The sequence below is a fragment of the Sinocyclocheilus anshuiensis genome, unplaced genomic scaffold (assembly GCF_001515605.1).
Source record: "Sinocyclocheilus anshuiensis isolate Anshui unplaced genomic scaffold, SAMN03320099.WGS_v1.1 scaffold107, whole genome shotgun sequence".
In the NCBI taxonomy this organism is placed as follows: Eukaryota; Metazoa; Chordata; class Actinopteri; order Cypriniformes; family Cyprinidae; genus Sinocyclocheilus; species Sinocyclocheilus anshuiensis.
Window position 1 is genome coordinate 1,759,000 of NW_015549584.1, and position 23,685 is coordinate 1,782,684.

Here is a 23,685-nt window from a genome sequence, read left to right on the forward strand (position 1 = left end):
AAGCATTTAGGTTATTTGAAATGCTCATGTGCAGTATTCTAAAATGTAGTTATATGTTTCTCAGCCAAAGGAAAATGAAGAGATAGATACAGAGATCCAAAGACTTCATGTAAACCTTGATAAGCTGATGCAAACTGGCTACCCAGAGGTAATGTGACAGTATAAAATATAAACACTGTACACTCTAAAAAAGAATGTGTTGGCTCAACAAAACAAAACAAAATTGTGCAACTGTTTGGATTAATCTTTTTACGTCATGACAACTTGTAATGAAATTATGTTCAACCAAAAAGTACATTGAGAGGAACAGTCATTGCTGCTTACATTCATGTAGTCTACTCTTCAGCACAAATTGTAATGACAAAAACCGACAAAACATAACAAAAGCTCTTTTAAATGTCAAATATAATAGCATTAACCACTAACAGGTCTTTCCCTTAAATAAAAAAAACCATATAATTCTGCTTAATTTTAACAGTCATTCTCCTTATCTAGTCCTATGCAAAGCATGCCGGGAACTAGAACTATACTGCCCAAAAATTAACAAGACAATTTAATTAATTTACTACAACTACATTTTTTAAGACAATCAGTCAACACAGAAATTTGAGTTTACATACAATATTAAGTTCATATTAACAACATTATTATGTCAACAAAACTCATTAAAATAATGTTGGCAACTTAGAAGGTTTAATGAAATAAACTAGTTTGTTTTTTTTTACTTGCAACCATGCGTTTATTAATTGTGGTAACAGGTGCATTGAAATTTTTGCATTTAATTTTTTAGGGTGCATCTAAATGTAGACTCTTCATTTGACATGCATTTGTCACTTTTATACAGGTTATACAGGATGCTGCAAGTGTTAAATCAAATGACAGTCAGCAAGACATAAAAGCACCATGCAACACCCCTCAGTGCAGTCTAAGTCTGAAATCTGAGGCCCATCTAAACACGCTTGACCAAGGTACAACAGAAGTTTTGACTTTAGTTAGCTCTCTTAAGAGACCGATTTGATTCACTGAATGCTTCTGTTCTGCTTGTCTAGATATCAGTGTGACTGTTGATATCTGTAATGAAGAAATTGAAGAAGGAACCTTTCGTGTTTTGGGACTGAAAGCTTTGGTCCACCAGAGTGAGCCACTGAGTGACATGTTGTGGTCCCGTAAAGCTGCAGGACAGGACGTACGTGAGGCCATCAGCCATTTTCACACTCAGAGACCAGGTCTACAGTCGCATTCTTCTGCCATTACTTCAGGGAAGCGTCTGATTGGTTGTTGCCATGACAAAATCAGCCTCACCCCCTTCAAAGTCATTGAAAGAGTCCATCAAGCATTTGATAAAGCCAGAATGCAGAGACACCTTGTAGAGAAGGTAACTGAGCGCCAGATTGACCGTGAAGTAGCCAAGGGTCGCCGAGACATCTTTAGAGAAGCTCGCAGGACAGAAGTACGTCTGCGGCAGGAGCGGGAAAGGGTGGATATGGAGAAAACTCTTACTCTACAGAGAGCCAAGCTGGAGCAGGACATCCATCATGCACGTCAGAAACATGCCCAGTTTTTGGATGAGAAGAGGATGAGGATCCAGGAGCAAGAGATGGTTTGCAATTTCAGCCAACAGCACAACTCTCTAGCGAGGGCCGTGCTTAGATACCACGCATGGAAACGTGGTAACCAGTAATAAATGCATGAATGTTTTTAATCAAACTCTCGGTTTAACATGACATTAACATATTGGTTAGTTAGAACCTTTTGTGTACAGTAGCTTCAAAAGCAGAATATACTGCACTATAGTATAGAATAGTATAATATATTACAGTACTTACCAGAAGGTGTCTGCAAAAATCATATTATAGACACTGAGATCTGCTTCTCTTTTCAAAATCCAAAATATTACATAACAGGAATCCAAAAATACTCCCCTAATACACAACCACCCCCATCCATCAGGCACAAGTATTAAGAAACTAGTAGCCACCAACTTTACATAACAAATAAGTCCACATTATCTGGGTCATTATTACACTCTTTACATAAGCACTTAAGAAAGATTAACTGAATGGCATGTTTTAGCAGGATTCAAATAACAATATTTTTTGCTATATTTCTCAACAGTTGCAGTATAACGGGAGGATCTTTAAATTATCTTTAAATGCCAAGGCAAGCTTAGCTTGACATTGAATAAAGATGAGCTACACTAAATTGCTACATGTAACAGTATTTATTTAAAAAGGTCCTGTCCAATGAATCAGCAGTGTGAAAATCAAGGCATTGTTCTGGCCTGACATAAAAAGGTAGAGTCTAACATCCGTCACTAACTAGACTGAAAATCTATGCAAACGTGATTGTGCATGTCCCAGGAAGTACCACATATCGACCTTGCCACCCATTTGAAGTTTATTAGTTTTATTTTGAGTACTTTGAGTCATTGAGAATGACAACAGTGCAATATACTAGCTTAGTCTTCTGGAAGTGGCATCTGTAGAGAGTTTTACATTATTGCACATGACCCTAAATTCTAGCTTAAAAGGTGAAATATCTAAAAAAAAAAAAAAAAACGAGAATTATTATCGTTTTTAAATAATATTAATATTCATCAAGGTTACATTACAAAATAATTCTGTATATATTTATATATTATATATACGGTATATGGAGTTTCAACAACAACAAAAAAGACTCCCCTGATAACAATGCTAATGCCTTTTTCTAAATTCAAAAAGGTACAAAACTGCCACAGGGACGGTACCCTAAGGTACTAATATGTACCATTTAGAGGTAAATATGGTACAGAGATGTACCTTTTAGCTTTTGTATCATAGGGTCCCATTCCAGTGACAGTTCTGTGCCTTTATTTTCTGAGAGTGTATGGAAAATAAGAGTTTTACGTACCTAAAGCTCATGATCTTTTATATTAACTCAAATGTGAATGTCTGTGTCAACCTTATATCTGGACCATAACCATTTTTTTAGAAGCAAAATCCATTTCTGAAGAGCATAGATTGTCGAATTCAGCTTTCTCACAGGGTGGAGGTGGGCAGGGAAGCCAGGCTGTTTTTATTCTCCTCCAGAAAAGCGCTACATGAGGCAAAGGTGCAGTAGAAACTGGAGGAAAGCCCAGCGATGTCAGTGGAGATATAGGGCAGCACGCCAGGAGTGGCCTGGTTGTAGTAAGAAAGCTGAGAGAAATGCATACATAAGCATGTAAACCAAACGCACTTAACCTTCAGTACTTTAACACCTACGTGGCAGCACCAGGGACCACTCTAAGCAGTTTCTAAACATGAGTTATAAACAGTGTTATTGGCTAATGTACATGCACATCATTTCAGTTAAAGAGATTGCTACGTTTAAAGCCGTGTTCATTCTTGAACTTTGACTCATTCACTCATTCAGTATAAGTGTCCATTAGGCTTTCTGTGTATTTATTACCTTAGTGAAAGAGTTTTCCTCCTCCCAGATACTGAACCCAGCACACAGCACCTCTCCTCTGTTGTAGTCTTCAGTGGGAGGGTACGCAGGCAGGGTCACAGAACGCAAGGCAATCATATAAGGGTCTCTAAAAGTGACAAAGATGCAATAACTTATTTTGTTCTTTGGAAATACACAAGACACAATAAGAGATTTTGTAGGAGTTTAAGGTTTACCCAAAATCACAAGGGCGCCTCCTGGAGGCCAGGAGGATGAAGTCCTGGACTTTGCCTCCTTTAGTCACAGAGGGGGTGACAACTTGGTAGATGGTGTCGTCTTCATGTGAGTCCGTTATCACTTCACACTCTCTGTATTAAGATATATTTATTATGGTTAATTATAATATCATAATGCGTTCTACGTTAAATCAAGTAATTTGAAACTGTGGCTGATCATTTTATTTTATCTGCCAGCCATTGTAACAAACAGCAAAGACACTTGTAAAAGTAACATTTCATTTAAATTTACATTACAGCAAAAAGTGTTCATTTATAGATTTGAATGTTTTTTTTAATTAATTAAAAAACTCTGTTAAAAGTAATAGGATTTAATGTTTTTGAGTCTCATGTTCACCAATGTTGCATTTATTTGATCAAAAATGCAGTACAACAGCAATATTTTGAAATATTACAACTATTTTTTAAATGTAATACATTCTTGTGATGGCAAAGCTGAATTTACTCCAGTCTTCAGTGTCACATGATCTTAACAAAAAACAAACAAAAACATTATGCTTATTAGGCGCTCAAGAAACATACAATGTTTCTAATTATTATCAATGTTGAAAACAGGTGTACTACTTTTTATATACTTTTTAATATTTTTGTGGACATTCTGATACATTTTTAGGATTAATAGAAATCACAAAAGAACAGCATTTATTTGAAATAGAAATAATAAAAAAATAAAAAATACTATAAACTCCAAACTTTATATTTTCATCAAAAAATGGCTGTTAAATGTCTGTCGCTTATAAAATTCTATATTTTCTTTTTTTGTTATATAAAATGCATTTGACATACTGGTAGTGGTGGTCCCATGCCTTCCTTCGCCTTAGATCAGACAGTAACAGAAACACCTGCTCGGCCGCCACAGCCACATGAGTCTCCACCTTAAAGCACAACATCTGGTTCTCCTCCAGTGTGTATAAACTCACCTAGGCACAATGTTTCAACTCATTAATTTCCCTCAAGCATCTACAACATATTTGACTGCTCAAGTCACCCATGTAATCTCAAAAATACAAAATGGAAAATTTAAGTGCACAAAACTTATCCACCTTGTTCTTCTCTGAGGTTAAGACCCAGTTAGTCCGGGCAGCCAACATCTTCAGTGCCGAAACATTATTGTAACTGAGGTACATCTGCCAAGACATGGATTAGTCACATGGTCTAACAAAGCAGGTTTAGCAAATCCATGAGATTTATAGCTACTAGAACAGGTTAATATACCTGGTTACTTGGGTCCCAGGGAACCGAGAGAGGAACCTCGCTTTGTTTGCAAGATATTATGTACTTCCTGTAAGAGGAGAGCATACTCATGTGATCTAGTGTCCCATGCTGGTCTGCTATGCAGGAATTTTTATAGCTGTAAAGTTAACTTTGAATATGACATGCAGCCAGAGCTTATAAATAGACGTATGATATCATAAGAATATGGCATAACCTGTTATAATAGACAAAATCTTAAGAATCCTACCTGTCAAGGCGGATTTTCTTTCTGGCTATGGCTTCCTGAAAGCGTCTTTTACCATCCTAAAAAGACAGGATAAGAAGATAATGATTTGTAATTGAAATAATAAGATTCAGTTTTAAAAACTCAGTGTAAAGCAAGCACTGCATATCCCATTCATTTTGTTTCACCCTCTTGAACTCCATCAACAAGTTAAACTCTTCCACCATGTGAGAGATTCCAGGAATGTTACAGCGCTCACCACAGGCTCAGGCCGTATCCTTGGCAACGTGCATGGCTTCCTGTCATTGTCCAAGACCTCAAAGGTCATGAAGGCGGTGTTGATGTGTCGCAGGGGCTCTCCACCCTGATAGGCCTCCGCACACACTCCCACCTCCATACTGGAATAACACACACGAAATACCAGTTGTTCAGGCTGCTCAAAGATAAATCAGGCTTCCATGATTCATGGATGTAAGTGATACTGAACCATAGCTTTTACTGTTTATAATATAGGTATATACTATATTACTGTTTTTAAGTCCTTAGTCTATATAGTGGTACTGATCCATAGCTTTTATAATCCAATAAAACAAATATGATAAACAAATCTAATATTAAAATATATAAATTTTATACATATTATATTTTTTATACTTTATATATTTAAATATAACCGTTAAAAGATTGGGTTCGGTCGCTTATGCTCACTCAGGCTGTTTTCTATTTGAATATATTTTTAAAATGTAATTTATTCCTGTGATGCAAAGCTGAATTTTCAGCATCATTACTCCAGTCTTTTTTTTTTATGATTCTTTAATGAATAGAAAGTTCAAAAGAACAGCATTTTTTGAAAGATTTTATTTTCTTACAATGTAAAAGTCTTTACTGTCATTGATCAATTTAATGTGTCCTTACTGAATAGAAGTAACTTTTTAAATATTTTCTTTAAAAAACAAACTTTTGAATGATAAATATATACAGCCCCAGGCATCCCAGTGGTCCACAATTTTTTCTTGATATAGACATACCTTTTCTTGAAAGCATTGTTTACAATTGCCTTCAACACCAGTCTGTCTCCAATGTGGGACGGCCCACGAAAGTGGAACATGTCTATGCTCTGCAGAGTTGGGTGAGCATTACACAAACGACTAGAAGAAAAAGCATATAGAGTATGACACACCAATGGTTTCCTTGCGTATGCATTTAAATATCTTTTTTTATCATCAGATTTGACTGTAGTAAAATAGGGACTGTACACCTGGCAGAGATGGTGGCTACATTCTCCATCCAGGCCATGATTTGTCCACCAAACGTGCTGACCTGGTGATTGGCATGGGGCGGGAGCACCAGCTCGACGCTTTCTACCCGAGTCCGCTCCGCAGGCACCGCTTCCTGGTAATCTAGACACTCACTCACTGACAAACAGATAGAGCACCACTTATCAGAGCGACTGCGTCTTCCAGTCTATTTATTCTACACACTTCAAACCACGTGACCCTTTGTAAGTGAACGGTGAAGGTTTACTGCACATATATATACGCTTAAATGAGTGTTGGCGGCGTGTTTATGAAGAGACACCAAACAAACCGAATGACACCTTCAATCAGAACTCAACTTCTGATTCATGACTCATTTCCTGTGGCAAGTGTTCCTGAGACCTCTCTTCAAAGTCTTGCAAGTAAACAAACACACCTGGAGAAAGTGAGTGAGCAGTGTCTCCGCTCACCTGTCTGAGAGGAGCAGCTGCTGAGAAGATCGTTAATTATCTCTGCATGGATCAGTCTCATCCTCCTGCGCTCGGCTGCGAGGCTGTACTCCATCTGCTCTGCCTGCGTGCGTGGAATCACCTGCTTCAGCTGTACCTGTGCAAACCCAAACACTGCGCTGATGAATCACAACTCTAACAAGACCTGGACCAAATCCAAGCTCTTTTTCACAGATCTGATTCAAGGGTGTGCAAACTTGTGGCTAAAATTGTTCTGATTTAGTTCGACGTGATGTTTCTTACCTTTCCTGCTTCGGTACGTCGGGCCACAAAGGTGGCGAAAGCGTGACAGACCTTCCACTGTCTGTCGCTGAAGAGATCTTCACAGCTCACCAAAATCCCGACCTGAGACAAAGACCCACATCATCAGCCGTACTTCATTTAGAAGAAGCTTTTATCCAAAGCAGCTTATAAATGAGGAACATTGCAATTTATCATAAGGTTCAACAATATTTGCAGCATACCCCTATGCAAAGAAAATATATTTCCTTATATTTTAACAATGAATATTTTAAATGATTTATTGTATATTGAAAATATACAGAATAATATATTGTGTTTAATATATTACAATATATTTAATAATACATAAGGAATTACCGCTTTTCATATATTGAAACATGCGACAGTATATTTACCTTTATATCATAATGTATGTAATTTCATATTCAATAATACATTTCATAATAGAAAGATGTATGTGTGATAAAATATGGTACTGTGTGTGTGTGTGTGTGTGTGTGTGTGAATTATTTTAATTTATGTACTGTATATTCACATTTATATGGGAACATGTATGTGCAACAGATGTACACTTGAGGAAAATTTATATTGTGATACAGTATATAGATCAATATATTTATATTTATATATAGTACAAATAGCACTCAATCCATTAAGTTATAAATATAATTTTCTACCCACCAAAAATGCTAACATTTTAATATGTTCAGTAAACACTTTTTCTTATATCATCGCACATATTTTCATATGAGATGTATGACTATGCAAAGAATAGAGTGAGTTAAATGTGAATATGTGAAATTAATATGAAATTATGAATATGCGTTCAACACATGATAGAGAATTTAATTAATTTAGTGTTTTAATAATGTTATTAGGCCTACATGTAAAAACGTAGTGCAGTTTTTGTCTTGATTGCTATATATTTTTTTGATATTTATCAGTATATAGTCATACATTATCCATGCATATATTGCATTATATTGAAAAATATAGTTTCCCACATATGGAACTAGATTATTATATCACATTATATTTTCTAGCATATCCCCATATAGATTAACACACAAGTTAGAGCAAGTGAAATGCAAAAACATGTTTTTTCGATGATTAGTCAATAATTAAAATTCAGCATATTAATAATACCAGTAGATGTTTGATTTCACATAATAAAATTGTTTGTGCTCACTAATTTCGGCTAAATAGTAGTAGATGTTCCCACAAACCTCCATGCTGGATGTGAAGGCTCTGTTGACTTTGGCTGTAATGTTTACAACCTGTCCAACCCTGCATGAAGACACATATTTTTTTTATATAATAATAAACACAAACTTTTTGTTTCAATTCAAAATAACTAGTTCCTGTATGTGTTGTTACCCTATGGTGGTTTCAAAGTGAATGTCATCCACTGAGGCTGTGATGCAGGAGCAGCCAGCATGTCTCTCAGCTGGAAACAAGAGAGCAAATATTGATAATTAATAAATGTTTACACCCAAAGCAAGCATGTAAGCAGGTTCGGCTGAAAAGCAAACACGTAAGTATGTAATCCTGAAGGAAGAAAAAATGTTCCATGCTACAGAACGAAGTGAAAAACAAACTTATTTTAAGCAACATTAAGGGAAGCATGTAAAGCTGTTACCAACCACCATCTGTGCTCTTCACAGTGCTACAAAGGTTTAGCCACATTCTCAGCTGAAATGCTTTTGCCTTTTATCAGTTAAATATGATTAAAAATCATTCCAACTGCTATTAAACTTTCTCACCAGCCTATTGCTCTGTTTATTCACAGTACGAGGATGGAAATCACAGTCCAAACTGCACAGACTCCTCCATCTGCGATGTCTAATGACACTTAGTACAAGCATATGGTGTGGAGGTGTTTACATGAATATTGAAGATTCAGAGTGAAATCAAATCACCTAAAAGAGTATTCTTTAGTTTTTAACTTAGCTGGAAGTAGTTTTACTAGATCATTGGCAAGGATCATTTGAGAAAGGAAGTAAAAAATTAAATAAAATCTAAAATAAATAAACAAATAATGGTTTCATTCAAAACAGACCAGACAGGCAGGCAGTGGAGTCCATCCACTTGAGCAGCTGCCCAGCACTGAGTTCTCCACAGTAGTTTGCATGGCAGGGGAGGACTATCTGGCTCATCTTTACTTCAGTTTGGTTCCTGTACACCTCTCCATTTCCCAGAATAAACATGGGCTTTTCCAGCTGCATGGGATCCCTGGGCTCATTTGCCATGACTAGTGCTCTGTTGGAGCAACTTACATGTTAAGATGTTTATTTGTGAGCATATTTGGTGGAGATTAGCATTGGTAAGAGCATTAGGCTAGAATATCACTGTCTTGAAGGATATCAGGAAGGTCAGGAAATTTAGCTTTTAGATCATATCCTCTTATAAGTGGTCTTGTATAAAAATGTGCATGAATATCAGGACAGGTAACCGTCGTCATCTTCACAGGACTCATCTCACATGCTCATGTTTGTTTTTAAACCTTCCAAATGCATGTTATAGCTACAGTGAGCGTTTAGCTTGTTTTCATAGGCCACAGAAATCTCCAGTCAGTTCAAAAGGGGTCAGTCCACCAATTCAGTTCAAAAATAAGTCTACTTGAAAGTGCAACACTTGCAACAGATTTATAATCTAAGAAAATTCCTTTTGGAATTACTGTGGTGCAGAGCCTAGGAGATTATAGGCCTACTGTATGAATAAAAATAATTATGTAAATTAAATCAAAATCATAAGAGATCATTTAAAACATAAAGAATAATTATTGGATGGATCATCCAAGCTGTGTGTATTGCAATGACTTCCAGTTTATAGGTGCAACCTGCCAGATTATATACAGAACAAAGCCTTGTTTGTCTGATAAAACGATGTGCCATAGCGATTAATACGCTTAACTCGTTTCTGTTTGTCATTAGAATAGGCCTGTGCACAGTCAAACAGTTCAGCTATTAAGAGACATGTAAGAACATATTACAGCTCATTCCATTATAGTTGTCCAGATGGAATTTACTATTGAAAGCATACAAATTTAACCAGTGATATCAAATAATCAATGTGCCGTTATGCACGATCAAAGCGCAATAGCCTACTAGAACCTGTCATGTGTCAGACAAACGACCTCCAACAGAAACTGGACTGGAAGTAATGTAACCTGTCGTTGACTGACATCATTCTACTCATTCATAAATGTATTATTTTCATTGTGAGCTGCAGACAAGTTATTAAAGACTATGCATCTTAATATATATATTTCTAATAAAAGAAAACAATACATAAAAGATAGTAGGCTACGATGATATCTCACAAGAACATTACGTTGCATGCTGCTGATTTTATGCAAAACGAATGATTACGTTTTCCAAAGTTTGCATAGCAGGTTATTATTCTGTGGCATGTTCCAAGTGTCAAATGCGTCTGAACTAAAATACTGCTGGTAATGACAAAAAAGTAAGCAACTTACATGGATAGATGTCAAACCACTCTCGTTTGCACGAAGAAAGAAACAATGTCTGCGTGACGTCTGAAACTTTGCAAGATGTATGAAAATAAATAAACAGACATTCATATTCTCAATCATACAAAGTGTCCACACTGCGCTCGGCTGTTCACATAAGCCCTATCGAGTTACAGTGCCGCCCAGAGACTTTTTTAAGGTAGACTGATTCCATTACACAGGATCAACTCTTACCTTATGCAATTAGTTTGGAATATGCTAACGATGTTTCTGTATTATAGAAAAATATTAAGAAACAAAAAATTGATCTACGTGTAGGGTTTTAATCATTTAGTTAGTTTAAGAATTTGCTTAACAAACCCGTAACAAACGTACACGAAGCCAATACATAAACATATAACACATGTTCTCTTAACATATGTATTATTACTTCCAAAGCATCTAAACTTATTGCAAAGAGTGCAGATGTGATTACTCGCTGATGAAAAGTGCATTGTATATAAATAGCCTAACTGAAGAGGTAAATACGCAAATAAATAAGAAAATATGTCTAATGGTGTGTTTTACGTTACAGTTATTATTATTATTATTGTTGTAATTAATAGCCTAGACTATTTCAATAATTTTCAAGACATAGCTACATATCAGTGAATGATTCAGCTTAATTTCTTGTTTGTATTGCGATTTCTCACAGTTTTACTTTCATAGTATGCAACCCATTAAGGCAACACAGTAAACAAATACAGGGATAATTAATGTGGCGCGCTTAATGCAACCCATCTTTAAAGAATCACAGGAAATTGGAGGAAGGAACTATTTGGTCACCGAGCTTACGTCACTGCAGGGCATCACGCAAGAGAAATTGCGCCCTCCCATTGGTCACTTGCCCTTGTCAATCAAACAACACCACTCCCCCCGCCATAGTGGTCAAGGTTGGTTGAGACGGCGTTAGTTTGTGCAGTCGAACCTGGAGCAGTGACAGATGATTTGTCGAAAATAGAGGAAAAGGGAACGCGGGCGACTTTCCCGTGCACAAAAAAAAAACATGTTTCCTAAAGGCAAAAGCTCCGTCGTGCCATCGGATGGCCAAGCTCGGGAAAAGTAAGGTCTTTTGAACATCTCCCGTCGTGTGTGTGTTATTGTGTTGGATGTAGCCTATTGTTAGGGCAGTATAGGCACGGCTGCATATGGAGCGTATGCTGCTGCTATCGGCTTGTCGTGAGAGCGTTGAATCGAAAGTGCCCAGCCGTGCGCCATTCTGGGGTCCCCCTATGGCACAGAGCTTTCGCCTCCGATTATTGTGATGTGATCCAGAATAAAAACCTTGCCTTTTTAAATCACCTACATTTTAATGCAGCCATTTGAAATAATTTCTGCATGCGGGACGGGCGCTTCAGTGTTCCTTGTTTCATTTAGCCTCAGACGCCAGTCTTGGAGGGGAGTGAGGTCCGGTCTTTTGTTTAGTTTTTATGCATTTTGCATGTTTTTGAGATGCATTCTTGCTCAATGGTGGGTTTATGAATAATAAAATATAATAAATAAATGAAATATTTAAATTAGTATTTTTTTCTTAATATAATGAGTATTTTCTTTGGATAATACTTTCATTTTTACTATAGACACTGTTTAAGTGTAAACCAGAGAGGAGTGTGACTACTGATTTCTTGAATTTGTCCTCCCCAACCATAATATGCCTTTTTTTTATTAATTGTTGCTTTATTAACTTAATATTGTATTCTCTCTGTTTTATTGCAGGTTAGCTTTGTATGTTTACGAGTATTTGTTACACATTGGTGCTCAGAAGTCAGCGCAGACTTTCCTGTCAGAAGTGAGGACCATACTTTTGTTTTTTTACAGACACACACTTGCAAACATTAAAATTGAAAATGTATTTCAGGCCTATGTACTCATAGACTGCATTTTATTTTTAAAGATTTGATAATTTTCTGGTCCATTTTAGATCCGATGGGAAAAGAACATCACGCTGGGAGACCCTCCTGGGTTCCTGCATTCCTGGTGGTGGTGAGTATTTCAAGTGTATTTTGTCTTTTTATAATATTAAAAGGAATAGTTGACCCATTTTTTAAAACCATATGTTTATGCAAGAAACAGCCTGAAATTTGTGTTGTTATTCACTGAAAATCTTTTACCACACACAGCTGTTAAATTGTATGGTTCATTGTTATTGCAATGAAAACTTCCCAACAAAAAAGTTTTTTGTTTATTCCATTGAAGCAAAAGTTGTAGAGGTTTGAAATGACACGAAAATGAGTAAATTATGCTATAATTTTTGCACGAACCATGGGCATATGCAGGCTTATTTGACCACTTTTTCTTTACCCAGTGTCTTTTGGGACCTCTACTGTGCAGCTCCTGAGAGGAGAGACACATGCGAACATTCAAGCGAGGCCAAGGCTTTCCATGACTATGTGAGTACAGAAACGCACAGACTGTTTCCATAATGTATGCAGATTAGAGGACAAAATTGCATTTCATGTGCCTGTGAATCTTGCAGACTCTGGAAGAGTCTCTGTGTTTTATAATAAGGAAGTGTGTACAGTGTTGTGTGTGAAGGATGTAGTAATCACCCCTACAATAGCAATGATATCAGCAGGGTTTTCCATGGAATCATGACTGTTTCTAGACAAAGATGGTACGTGTCTCGGACGATCAGCTTTGTCATGTACATGATGTTCGGCTGATTGGAAATCAAGGTCTGCATCTTTGCAAAGATTGAAGCCAGGACAGCTCTTACTATTGATAAATATTTCAAAATTGTGTTACGTGGCACTTTTTAAAATGTGTCATAAGGGTCTTTTCTTTTTTAATTTAGATTTATATATCATCTGAAAGCTGAATAATGAAGCTTTCCATTGATGTATGGTTTGTCAGAATAGGACAATATTTGGCTGAGATACAACTAAGCATTATTATGGTGCACTAGGGTGCAAAAAAATGTAAATATTGAGAAAATGTTAAAGTTGTCCAAATGAAGTTCTTAGCGGGGCATATTACTAATCAAAAATTAAGCTTTGATATATTTACGGTTGGAAATTTACAAAATATATTCATGGAACTTAATATCCTAATGATTTTTGGCATAAAGGAAAAATCGATAATTTTGACCCATACGATGTATTGTTGGCTATTTCTACAAATATACTCGTGCTACTTATAACTGGTTTTGTGGTTCAGGGTAACAAATGGATTTACAGGCTGAAACCCTTTACAGTGTCATGAAGTTACTAACAAATCAAATAAAATCATTTTTAGGCAAGCTAAGTCCTCCTAGTTTTCCATGAAATGCAAATTGTCGCATCTCTAAATCTCATTTCTATGCATTTTCCCAACAGCTTATATGCTTATATAGGAATGATGCAAAATCTCCAGCTTTAGCTTCCTACCAATAATATATGGCCACTGTTGTCTAGCCGCAAGCTTTAGTGAGGGGCCACATGTCAAAGGTCATATGCAGCAAGTCTAAAAATCAAACCCTTGCTCCTCTGTCTAGACATCCTAATCTGAAAGGATGCTGCCATACAGGGATACATGAAACATTATCTGCCATGCAAAAATTAGCCGCATGTTCAGCGTGGCTGGATCTTCAGGACTGTTATAGGGCATTATGTTTTGAAGTCCGCGTGTGATCGCCGCAGTCTCCTGTCTTTTGTGCCCAGCTGTGGTCGGGACCGTGGCGTCAGGTCTGTGCTCTCTTATTCTCCAGAGGGTGGGGGAGGAGGCTGCGCCCTCTTTAAACAGTGGCCATGTTGTCTTCATGCTGTGTCAGGGGAAACACTCCCCCTCGGGCTGCGGTGGGGATGGAGAGTGATTGATGGCTGTCATGGAGCCTGTCGGTAGGCAGATTGAAAGAGAGGGAAGAGACCGATGGAACGAGGAGCATGGAAGCGAACTTGGAGGGTGAGGGAAGGATGAGCTGTGTGGAGCAGGACTGTGTTGGATTTGTTTTGTTATTTCAGGGCATTTTGGTGATATAATGATGTTAGATTGCCAATGGAGGGCTGTCATCAGGGTAGGACAACCAGGAACATTTCCCTGGCTTAACTTGAAGGATTTTCCTTGGTTATGAGAATTTTTAGCTAATCCTAAGGTGACATAAAATGACATTCCCACCCATTTCACTTAAGTAATATGATTTTCCGAGCGAAACAAGATGCTCAGCAAGAGGAGGAAGGGTGAAAATTGATTTTATCCATTGAGAATTGATTGGATCATGAAAAGTAGGCGTTCTTTTCCAGAATTTTTTGTTGGATTGCTCACCTTTCGAAACAGGAAATGGCAGCCTCGGTGACGTCAGCCAAAATAGAAAAGTCATTTTGGAAATGGATCAAGTCATTGAATTTTACTGCAAACTTCAGTTTTCTTTGTTTGGAATAACATGCACTGCAGTGCTATTTATTAATATTTTGAATTGGGTTTTATTTTCAGTTTTATTTTAATTTTAATTGTAATTTTTTAGAAATATTTACATATTAAACTTTATATTTACAGTTTAATTTCATGTAATATTTATATTTTATTAGAGCTTTTTCAATTAGCAAAGACTATTTATTTATTTTTTTAGTTAACCATAACACTGATGAAGTTTGAATGATATGTTCAGAAAATATCTATTGTGTCTATTAAGAATGTGATTAGGATCAATCTTTATATCGATTTTAAAAATAAAAAGTCCTCTTGGCCCTTGAACTGTGAACTTGAATAGTCTGAATGAAAAGTGTAGCTGCTCCATTGTTGTGGATCAGTCTCGGTCTGACTCTTCCCATTGGCCGGTTCTGATCTGTGTTGTTCCATCAGGTTCAGCTGCTCTTCTTTCTTTCTACCTCCTTCCTGTGGTATTTCACAGTGCTCTCTGAAAAGCCTTGCTCGGTTAACTCAGGCTGAAGTGTGACAGGCAGCAGACCACACTGTGCTTTTTCCACTGACATTATATGCATGATCAAATCCCTGTTGTGCTCTGAAACCTAGTTCTTTCCTCTTGGTTTTGTAGACCTTAAAATTGGATTTTACACCAGTCAGTAACTTGTGGCTATGCCGCTGGCTTTATTGCTTGCTGTTAGAGCACAGATTTATGAGTGCTAGAATGCATTAAGCTGCATTTTCTACTTGTGGAATAAATCTGTTTTCCTAGGGAAAAAATCTGTACTTAAGATGTACAGGTGTTTTCCCCCCCATCTAATGTGTCCTGATCTTTTTTTTTTCTTAATGATTTGTGCCCACAGAGTGCCGCAGCGGCCCCCAGTCCTGTTCTTGGGAACATGCCACCAGGAGATGGCATGCCAGGTGGACCCATGCCCCCAGGATTCTTCCAGGTTAGATCATCACCCTCTTTCTAAACCTCATGTCTTGTGAGATATTTTTAAGATGTCACTGATCCAAACCCTGCATAGACTATTAGTCAAACGTTTGGTCACAGTGAATTAATGTTTCTCATGATTTTAAAAAGCTTTCTATCTTTTTCAAGTAAGTGTTATACAAATGTATTATTATTATTACATGAATGTGTATATGTGTATATATTAGGGCTGCCCTCGACTAAGGATTTTTCTGGTGAACTAGTAGTCGTTCATTTTAAGCATTAGTCGATTAATCGCACGTTTATTAAAAAACCATTTAAGTCATTATAATGAGCCTTTAATTGCCTACATAGCTTAATAAGCGCTCAAGCACACGCATAAAGCTTGCCACAGCGCACTGGCAGAAGTAATGATTATGAGTGTGTCAGGGAAAAACAGTAAGGAAGCTGAGACGGCAGAAAGCGCATCCTGTTTGCTTTCGTTATTTTACAAAAGCGCGTTTTGTTGTTATTGTGAGTGCACTCAAATAAATGTGGAGTCTTAACAGATTTGAAAGATGTATTACTCTTATCTGTATGACCAAAAATGACAGAGTATTTTAGGAATAAGTGAGCGCACCGGCGCCTCCATCTGTGCTGCAGTGAGCGCTAATATTCAGCTTCCACACTCCACACAGACACTTGAACAACGCACATTTCTCTAGGTTAACATTAGATTTAGCGGCCATGTAAAGTTGCTAATACTTGCATATTTCAGATGATAAGCCATATTTGTGGTGGATGAATGATAGGCGAGCGTTTGGATGTCCTGCCCGATGTACTAAATTACCATAGACTAGCAGTTAACGATCTGCGTGACTTAAAGGGGTCCTATTGTGCTCTTTTACAAAGTCTTGATTTTGTTTTGGGGGTGTTCTAGAACAGGCTCTCATACTAGGTTTTTCGAAAAACACATTATTTTTAATATATTTTACATTATTACAACGCCTCTCTCCCCAGTCTGGCATGAACGGCTCGAATAGTTCCTGTATCAAATGAAGGCCCGCCTTCTGAAATACGAAATGTGCTGTGATTGGTTAGCTTGCCAGTGTGTGTTGTGATTGGCGAAAAAGTGAAAATGCATAATAGGACCCCTTTAAGCGACTAATAAAATGTTGGTCGACTAACGATTAGTTGACTATTAGGGGGCAGCCCTAGTATATATAGCTTTTAAATATAGTTTTTAAAAATATTTTTGTTTTTGATTTTTAATTTATATGCAAATTAAGTTAATGCATGCTCTCTTTCTATAAAAAAATAAATATATAAAAAAAAATTGCATTACTATTTAGGTATAATTACATATTTTATAAAAATATTTATATTTGAATAATAATGACTTGATATTATAATATTATATATTTCCATTTCAGTTATATGTTTGGAAGTATTAAACATGTATTATTATTATTACTATTATTATTAACTATATGCTATATGCATATAGTTTTTTAAAAGTTGAATATGTGTATATATAGTTTTAGATTTTAATATTTATATGTATAAGTATAGAAATAAATAAATAAATAAATATATATATTTATTTTCAGATTGATGAAATATATATTAATAATTATTATAATTAATATTATTTATGTAAATAAGTATCGCTTTTTATTTCTCCTCTTTCCTATTACTTGTTTCGCTTCTGTTTCAGTTTTTTATAACCATTTCTTACTATGTATAAGTAAGTTGTTGTTTTTTAGCATGTGTGTTTGGCAGTGTTATTTTTTAGGATTACTGATAAACTACTGTCATTTGATTTATATTATTTGTATTTGTAATTTATTTTAATTTTAGTTAAATTATGTCAGAATTTATTCTGTCTGTATAGGTCTTTTATTAAGTTTTTAATTTTATTTAATTTGAGTTATTTTAATACTTCAACAAACTAAATGGAAATGAAATAATATATATATATTGAATTTATAAATGTGTATGTAAATATACAGTATATATGTATGTGTGTGTGGTTGTGCATACACACATATGTAGCTGTTTTTTTGGTGTTTGGCTTAGTGTTATGTTAGAATCATTATTATACTCTTATACCTTTTGTTCTTTAATATTTTGAATTGTTTTTAGCTTTATCTTTTGTTTTTCATTTATATGTTAAGTTTTGAAATTTTGTTGTATGCATTTGTCATTTTTATTTAATCTTTATTTTTAAAATGTGTATAGGTAGTATTTATAAAGTTTTAGCTTTTAGTTTTGGATCTGTTTTTAGTTGTTTTAATACTACAATTGATTGCTTCTGTTGTCCTCATTTGTAAGTCGCTTTGGATAAAAGCGTCTGCTAAATGACTAAATAAATAAAATAAATGTAACCTTAAGTAAAAACAGGGAATGATGGGGCAGCACTGGCTACACAGTGTTGGGTCCAGTATTGGCTTTCTCTATTCAAATTCTGTTGAATTCTTCATAAATGTTTAATTGTGCTCGTGCTGATACTTTTTGTTCACCCATTGATTCATTTGTTTAATTTTTTCCAAGTGCTTTGTTCTTTCAGTGTGTTTATCTGCTCAGCCACCAGTCACGTATGATTCTCAGTGCGTTCTGTGGTGTTGTTCTCTTTCCAGCTCTTTAAATAGCCTAATGACTCTCTCTTTTTTCTTTCTTGTCTCTCCATTGCCCGTTTTATCACTTGCTACCTTTCCCTTGCTTGGTCTCTCGCTCCTGCTCTCCTCTCGTGTGGTCTCTTCACTTTCTTAGGGCCCTCCCGGCTCCCAGGCCTCCCCTCACGCTCCTCCTCCCCCTAACAGCATGATGGGACCCCACGGCCAGGTAGCGGCTCCTGTCTATACACGGGCTATTTCATTTGACTGATTCTGCCCTCTGTATTGTTTCTCTCTTGCCGTCTTCCTGTTAGCCTGCTCTGCTGAGCTGTGGTTCCCCTGTGTTCTCCGAGGCATCTTTGCAACTTCATTAGACTCATATTGTTACAGTTTTCTGACAAGTTGATTTGTGTTGCAGCCTTTCATGTCACCTCGCTTTGGTGGGGGACCACGGCCCCCCATCAGAATGGTCAACCAGGTGAGTTCATCAATGTGGTCTTGATGTCAGCTTTTGTAGCTTTAATTAAAATGTCCAATTAAAAAAAATTAATAATAAAACCGACACTTTTCCAGCCCCCAGGTGGAGTTCCAACTGCCCAGCCAATGCTCCCAAACATGGATCCCAGACTACAGGGTGAGCATGAGTTATGAGTATATCGGAGATAACATATTTTAAAGCTGCAGATGACCTAAACTGATTTGACTTCTCCTTTCCCCATCTCAAGGGCCGATGCAGAGGATGAATGTTCCTAGAGGAATGGGTCCCATGGGCCCCGTCCCCCAGAGTTTTGGAGGGGGGATGAGACCACCACACAACTCAATGGGCCCTGGCATGCCAGGAGTGAACATGTAAGACCTTTTGTGACAATAGTGTTTGGGGTCATTAAGAATTCAATAAAATTAATATTTTTATTCAACAAGGACACATTAAATTGATCAGAAATTTGAGTAAAGTCATTTATAATGTTACAGAAGGTTTTTTTTCCCCAATAAATGCTGTTTTTTGAACTTTTTATTCATCAAAGAATCCTAAAAAATTTATCAAAATAATAAACAGCACAACTGTATTGTTGCATTGATAATTTCTTGAGCACCAAATATGCATATTAAAATGATTTCTGAAGGATCATGTGACACTGAAGACTGGAGTAATGGCTGATGAAAATTCAGCTTTGACATCACTGGAGCAAATTATATTTTTAACATTAAGTTGTAATAATATTTCATAATATTACTGTTTTTTTTTTTTTATAAAAAAAGCAGCCTTGGTGAGCATAAGAGACTTAAAAGTCTTACCAACTCCAAATTTTTGAAGAGTAGTTAATGATGTAAATGACTGATTAAATGGAAACTGAATACTAATCCATGTTATTTTGTGTTTTGTAGGGGCCCTGGAAATGGCAGACCACCATGGCCAAATCCAAATGCCAACAATGTAATATATTCTAATTTTAAGTACTTTATTACAGTAATTACATTTGTTTCTATAATAGAATACTACATTCCTAAACATAATTCTGTTTGTTTTGGTTTAGATGCCATATTCATCACCATCTCCTGGTGCTTATGGGGTAAAAAAAAAAAAAAGTTCCTCATCTACTGCACATTTTATTACTATAATAATTCATAAAGACTTTGGAGTATTACTTAAAAGCTGTAATCCATTTGTTTCTCCAGGGTCCACAAGGAGGGGGGCCTCCAGGAACACCTGGAATTGTCCCTAGTCCAGCAGGTCTGTTTGCCTCACGTTCAGTTCAGAAAACACACTGTAATTCAGCTGAGAGTCTTTCATAACCTTCTCAATTGGATTTAGTTTAACTCTGATTTCCATAGATGTCAGAATTACCCCAGGCTTGGCCTAAAGCAGAATATTGATTGTTGAACCGATCATGCAGAGATTTCCATTCCATTAATGAAACATCTCTCACCCTCAGACTCAAACAACTCCAGTGAAAACCTGTACACCATAATAAACTCAGGAGGTGGAGGTCGCAACAGTGTAAGAGACAGACCTGCTGACTCATTTCTCAGAGGCACACCGTTCAGAAATTGCTTAGTGTATACATTAGCGCAGCAGAAGTGCCCTTGGCTGTGTTCATGTTACCCTTTTTCATCTTTACTGTCTGATGAGATGACAGAACATGTCTGAGGTTTTTTTTGTTTTTTTCCCCCGGCTGGTTTTGTCCAGTTTCCCATAGGCCCAGGCTCTGAGGGCCCCCTAGGGGCCATGGCAGGAATGGACCCGATGCATATGAACGGAGGTAATGCTACTGTAAAAACACATGGTTATATTTAAAATAAAAACTTAAATCTATTTGAAAACATTTTTTTTAATCTTGTGCCTTTATAGGTTCAGGAGACCTGGATGGACTTCCAAAGGTGATTATAATCTTTCTAATAGTATTTAAAGACCACCAATGTTATATTTGGTTGGAGTCAGAATTAGATGTATTTCAAGAATATTTAATAGAATGCTGCAGGAGTGGGTCCTAAAACATGGAAATGAGTAAGCATTTTTGCACTTCCGGTTCCATCATCCTGAAGTCAGTGGGTTTTTGGTTAAATGCCTGAAATAAGGTATGTGGTGAACTCACAGACTTAAGATATTTTCATGTTTGATTCGAATTAAATTTATGCGCAAAACTGGAATATCACATAAAACATTTGCGAATAAAGCACCGTTTCCATCCAACGAGTCAAAAAACAAAACAAAATCGTCACTAAATATCACTAAGAAAACTAGGAAAAGCCACTGAATATAATCATTTATATGATTAAAAAAAATGATAAAATGACTTGCGCCTCAGAGCGAGCAGCCGAAACACAATAAATGCAGTCATTGCTTTCGGAGGTGTATGCCAGCTGTTTGGGGACGCAGTCGTGTAAGACAATTATACAAAAATACTTTGACGACAGACTTTGCTCAGGCATTTCAGAATGACCATAACAACATATAGATGCTGTCAACGAGATCGGTCCGCTGCTAGTAAAGTTATCCCGTCTCATAGCGCAAAGTCACATGGCTTTTTCGATACGCATGGAGGAATTTATTCGGTAAATGTTTCTATCGTAGTTTATGCGCATTTTTTCTTATCTGATAAAAAGTTTATCCTACTCAATTGTGCGCATACATTTATGAGCGTCTTGGCGTTTCCATCCAGCGGGGGTTTTTTTTTTTATGAGATATTCCAAAATGTGCATAAAAATAGGTGGATGGAAACATAGCTATTGACATAAAACACATCAGCAATACCCCACTCATGTTTTTTTTTTAAAGGGGTCCTATTATGCTTTTTCACTTTTTCAACTTTAGTTAGTCTGTAATGTTGCTGTTTGAGCATAAAAAAGATCTACAAAGTTACAAAGCTCAAAGTCCACTTCAAAAGGAGATATTTTATTTAACAGAACGAGCCGTTCATGCCAGACTGGGGAGAGAGGTGTTGTGTAATGTAAAATGTGAGAAAAATAATGTGTTTTTTGAACAACCTAGTATGAGAGCCTGTTCTAATACACCCCCAAAACAAAATCAAGACTTTGTAAAAGAGCATAATAGGACCCCTTTAAAAAGGCAGTTTCTAACAAGTGACTAAATGGGACTACAGAGGTTGACTTTTTTTTTAATTCAGATTTTACAGCTTGTTGTGTTTGTTCTCACACTCTTAGAAACTATTCTAACTCAAACTTGTAGATTTTAAAATAAGATCGAAAGAGTTTTCAGAAACCTAGTGGTGTTGATGTTGAAGTCATGCTGTGATGTAGTTCGTTTACAGCCTAACTTTAGCTTTTTACTATTGACAGTTGTATTTAGGCATCAAAATTCGTAAGTTGTGTTCATATATGAAGATTACCATGAAAAGAATCATAGAGAGAGAATCATAAATATAAACACAGCTTATTTTCTGCAGCAATCCAAAAGCTAATGGAAAAATCCTATTGGAACTAGGGTGATGCTAACTTCCAGGTTGGCCAAAAAAAAATAAATAAATACGTCATCTCTGCAGCACTCTTATTCACTACTTTTTCACTAACTAAGTTTCACATCTCATCATCAGAATTCTCCTAACAACATGAGTGGCATGAGCAATCCACCCGGGACCCCTAGAGATGAAGATGTAGGAGGCAGCTACCTTCACTCCTTCCAGAATGAGAATGTAAGATTAATCAACTTTTACATCCCTTTACGTTATATATTATAACAGGGTTTTCCAAACTGGGGTTTGTGAGTAGATGGAAAGCTAATAATTAAATCATGAAAATTTTAAATGGTTTTTATTTTTAAAAATATTTATTTGATCAAAATAATAAAACACCTACTAAAATGTATCAACTTAAACTTAAAATCTTAGTCTCAAATCTGTACTTCAAGCAAATATTTTTCAGCTGACAAAACAAGTTTGGGGATCCCTGTATTATAGCTGTTTTGAAAATGCTAGCTAGCTACGTAGCTTAACAATGTGCCATTACCAGGCACAGCTCTAAAAAAAAAAAAATGGTGTGTTGGAACAATGCAACACAAACACCTAATTGGTGTAAAGTGAGTTTGTACTTTTCCTGTAGAGTGTATTAACTTTGTTGCTTTCTGTCTTTACAGCAGTACTCTCCTTCCATGACCATGAGCGTCTGATGCCAGTCTGTTTGCTCCTTTCTGGAAACTCACAGTTGGCCATCGATGACATAGAGTACATGTACAGGAAATGGAATTGGGTGGGACTGCCCTGCATTTTTTTTTTTTTTTTTTTAATGAACTGACCTCAAACTTTTGAACTGTTTTCTTGTTCCCATCAGAGGCCACCTCTCATTAACAAGAAAAGTATGGTTACTGCTGACATAATCGCTGGATGTGTGTACATTTTGTGTCGAAGAGGAATAATCGGAGTTCGCTCGCTCTCTCGAAATCCGACATCCACGTCCAACTTCAGCATGGTTTACACGTACGTAACTTCCTCCGACTTTTTGACACTGAACTCTCATACGTGGCCTTGAATTCTGTGAATATTTTATTGCCTTTCGATGACCTGTTTTTATTTTTCTCCAGTGAAACACATCAAGTGGTGAGAGAATTCGGTCTTTTCTGAGTGGGGATAGACTCACAGTTGTATTTTACTTGTACACTGTCAATTTTGTCTTCTAGCATTATAAGCAGCTGCTTTTA

General features: G+C 36.4%; 3 protein-coding genes across 9 annotated transcripts in view; 2 read left to right on the forward strand and 1 right to left on the reverse strand.

Moving 5' to 3' along the window:
- LOC107657910 (leucine-rich repeat and IQ domain-containing protein 3-like) overlaps positions 1-2,563 on the forward strand; it is a 4,339-nt gene extending 1,776 nt beyond the window's left edge. Inside the window, exons 6-8 of one of the 2 annotated variants that reach the window (XM_016446213.1) lie at positions 65-148; positions 845-968; positions 1,050-2,563. In XM_016446213.1, the coding sequence (XP_016301699.1) occupies positions 65-148; positions 845-968; positions 1,050-1,681 (840 nt within the window). In that variant the 3' untranslated portion in view covers positions 1,682-2,563. The remainder of the gene's footprint in view (positions 1-64; positions 149-844; positions 969-1,049) is intronic. The other variant, XM_016446214.1, reaches the window with a different exon arrangement.
- A 109-nt stretch (positions 2,564-2,672) lies between these two features.
- LOC107657911 (acyl-coenzyme A thioesterase 11-like) lies at positions 2,673-10,786 on the reverse strand. Of its 3 annotated transcripts, none has more exons than XM_016446217.1 (16): positions 10,632-10,786; positions 9,213-9,412; positions 8,531-8,600; positions 8,380-8,440; positions 7,154-7,255; positions 6,872-7,007; positions 6,404-6,560; positions 6,174-6,293; positions 5,405-5,543; positions 5,170-5,225; positions 4,923-4,989; positions 4,751-4,834; positions 4,494-4,582; positions 3,648-3,779; positions 3,433-3,559; positions 2,673-3,179 (listed from the first exon to the last, which is right to left on the reverse strand). In XM_016446217.1, the coding sequence occupies exons 2-16, from the start codon at positions 9,400-9,402 to the stop codon at positions 3,021-3,023; spliced, it is 1,689 nt and encodes a 562-aa protein (XP_016301703.1). In that variant the 5' UTR covers positions 9,403-9,412; positions 10,632-10,786; the 3' UTR covers positions 2,673-3,020. The 3 variants fall into 3 exon arrangements, with proteins under 3 accessions (XP_016301703.1, XP_016301702.1, XP_016301704.1); XM_016446216.1 differs by having other exon boundaries at positions 4,494-4,627; XM_016446218.1 differs by lacking the exon at positions 9,213-9,412 and having other exon boundaries at positions 4,494-4,627.
- Positions 10,787-11,564: 778 nt separating this feature from the next.
- LOC107657912 (single-stranded DNA-binding protein 3-like) lies at positions 11,565-23,270 on the forward strand. Of its 4 annotated transcripts, none has more exons than XM_016446219.1 (17): positions 11,565-11,726; positions 12,381-12,453; positions 12,586-12,647; positions 12,970-13,054; positions 15,866-15,955; positions 18,691-18,762; positions 18,952-19,011; positions 19,107-19,167; positions 19,259-19,382; positions 19,920-19,968; positions 20,069-20,104; positions 20,211-20,265; positions 20,468-20,532; positions 20,722-20,794; positions 20,884-20,912; positions 22,586-22,684; positions 23,125-23,270. In XM_016446219.1, exons 1-17 carry the CDS (start codon positions 11,671-11,673, stop codon positions 23,155-23,157), a joined length of 1,122 nt encoding a protein of 373 aa, XP_016301705.1. In that variant the 5' UTR covers positions 11,565-11,670; the 3' UTR covers positions 23,158-23,270. The 4 variants fall into 4 exon arrangements, with proteins under 4 accessions (XP_016301705.1, XP_016301706.1, XP_016301707.1 ...); XM_016446220.1 differs by having other exon boundaries at positions 23,128-23,270; XM_016446221.1 differs by lacking the exon at positions 18,691-18,762.
- The last annotated feature ends 415 nt before the right edge of the window (positions 23,271-23,685 follow it).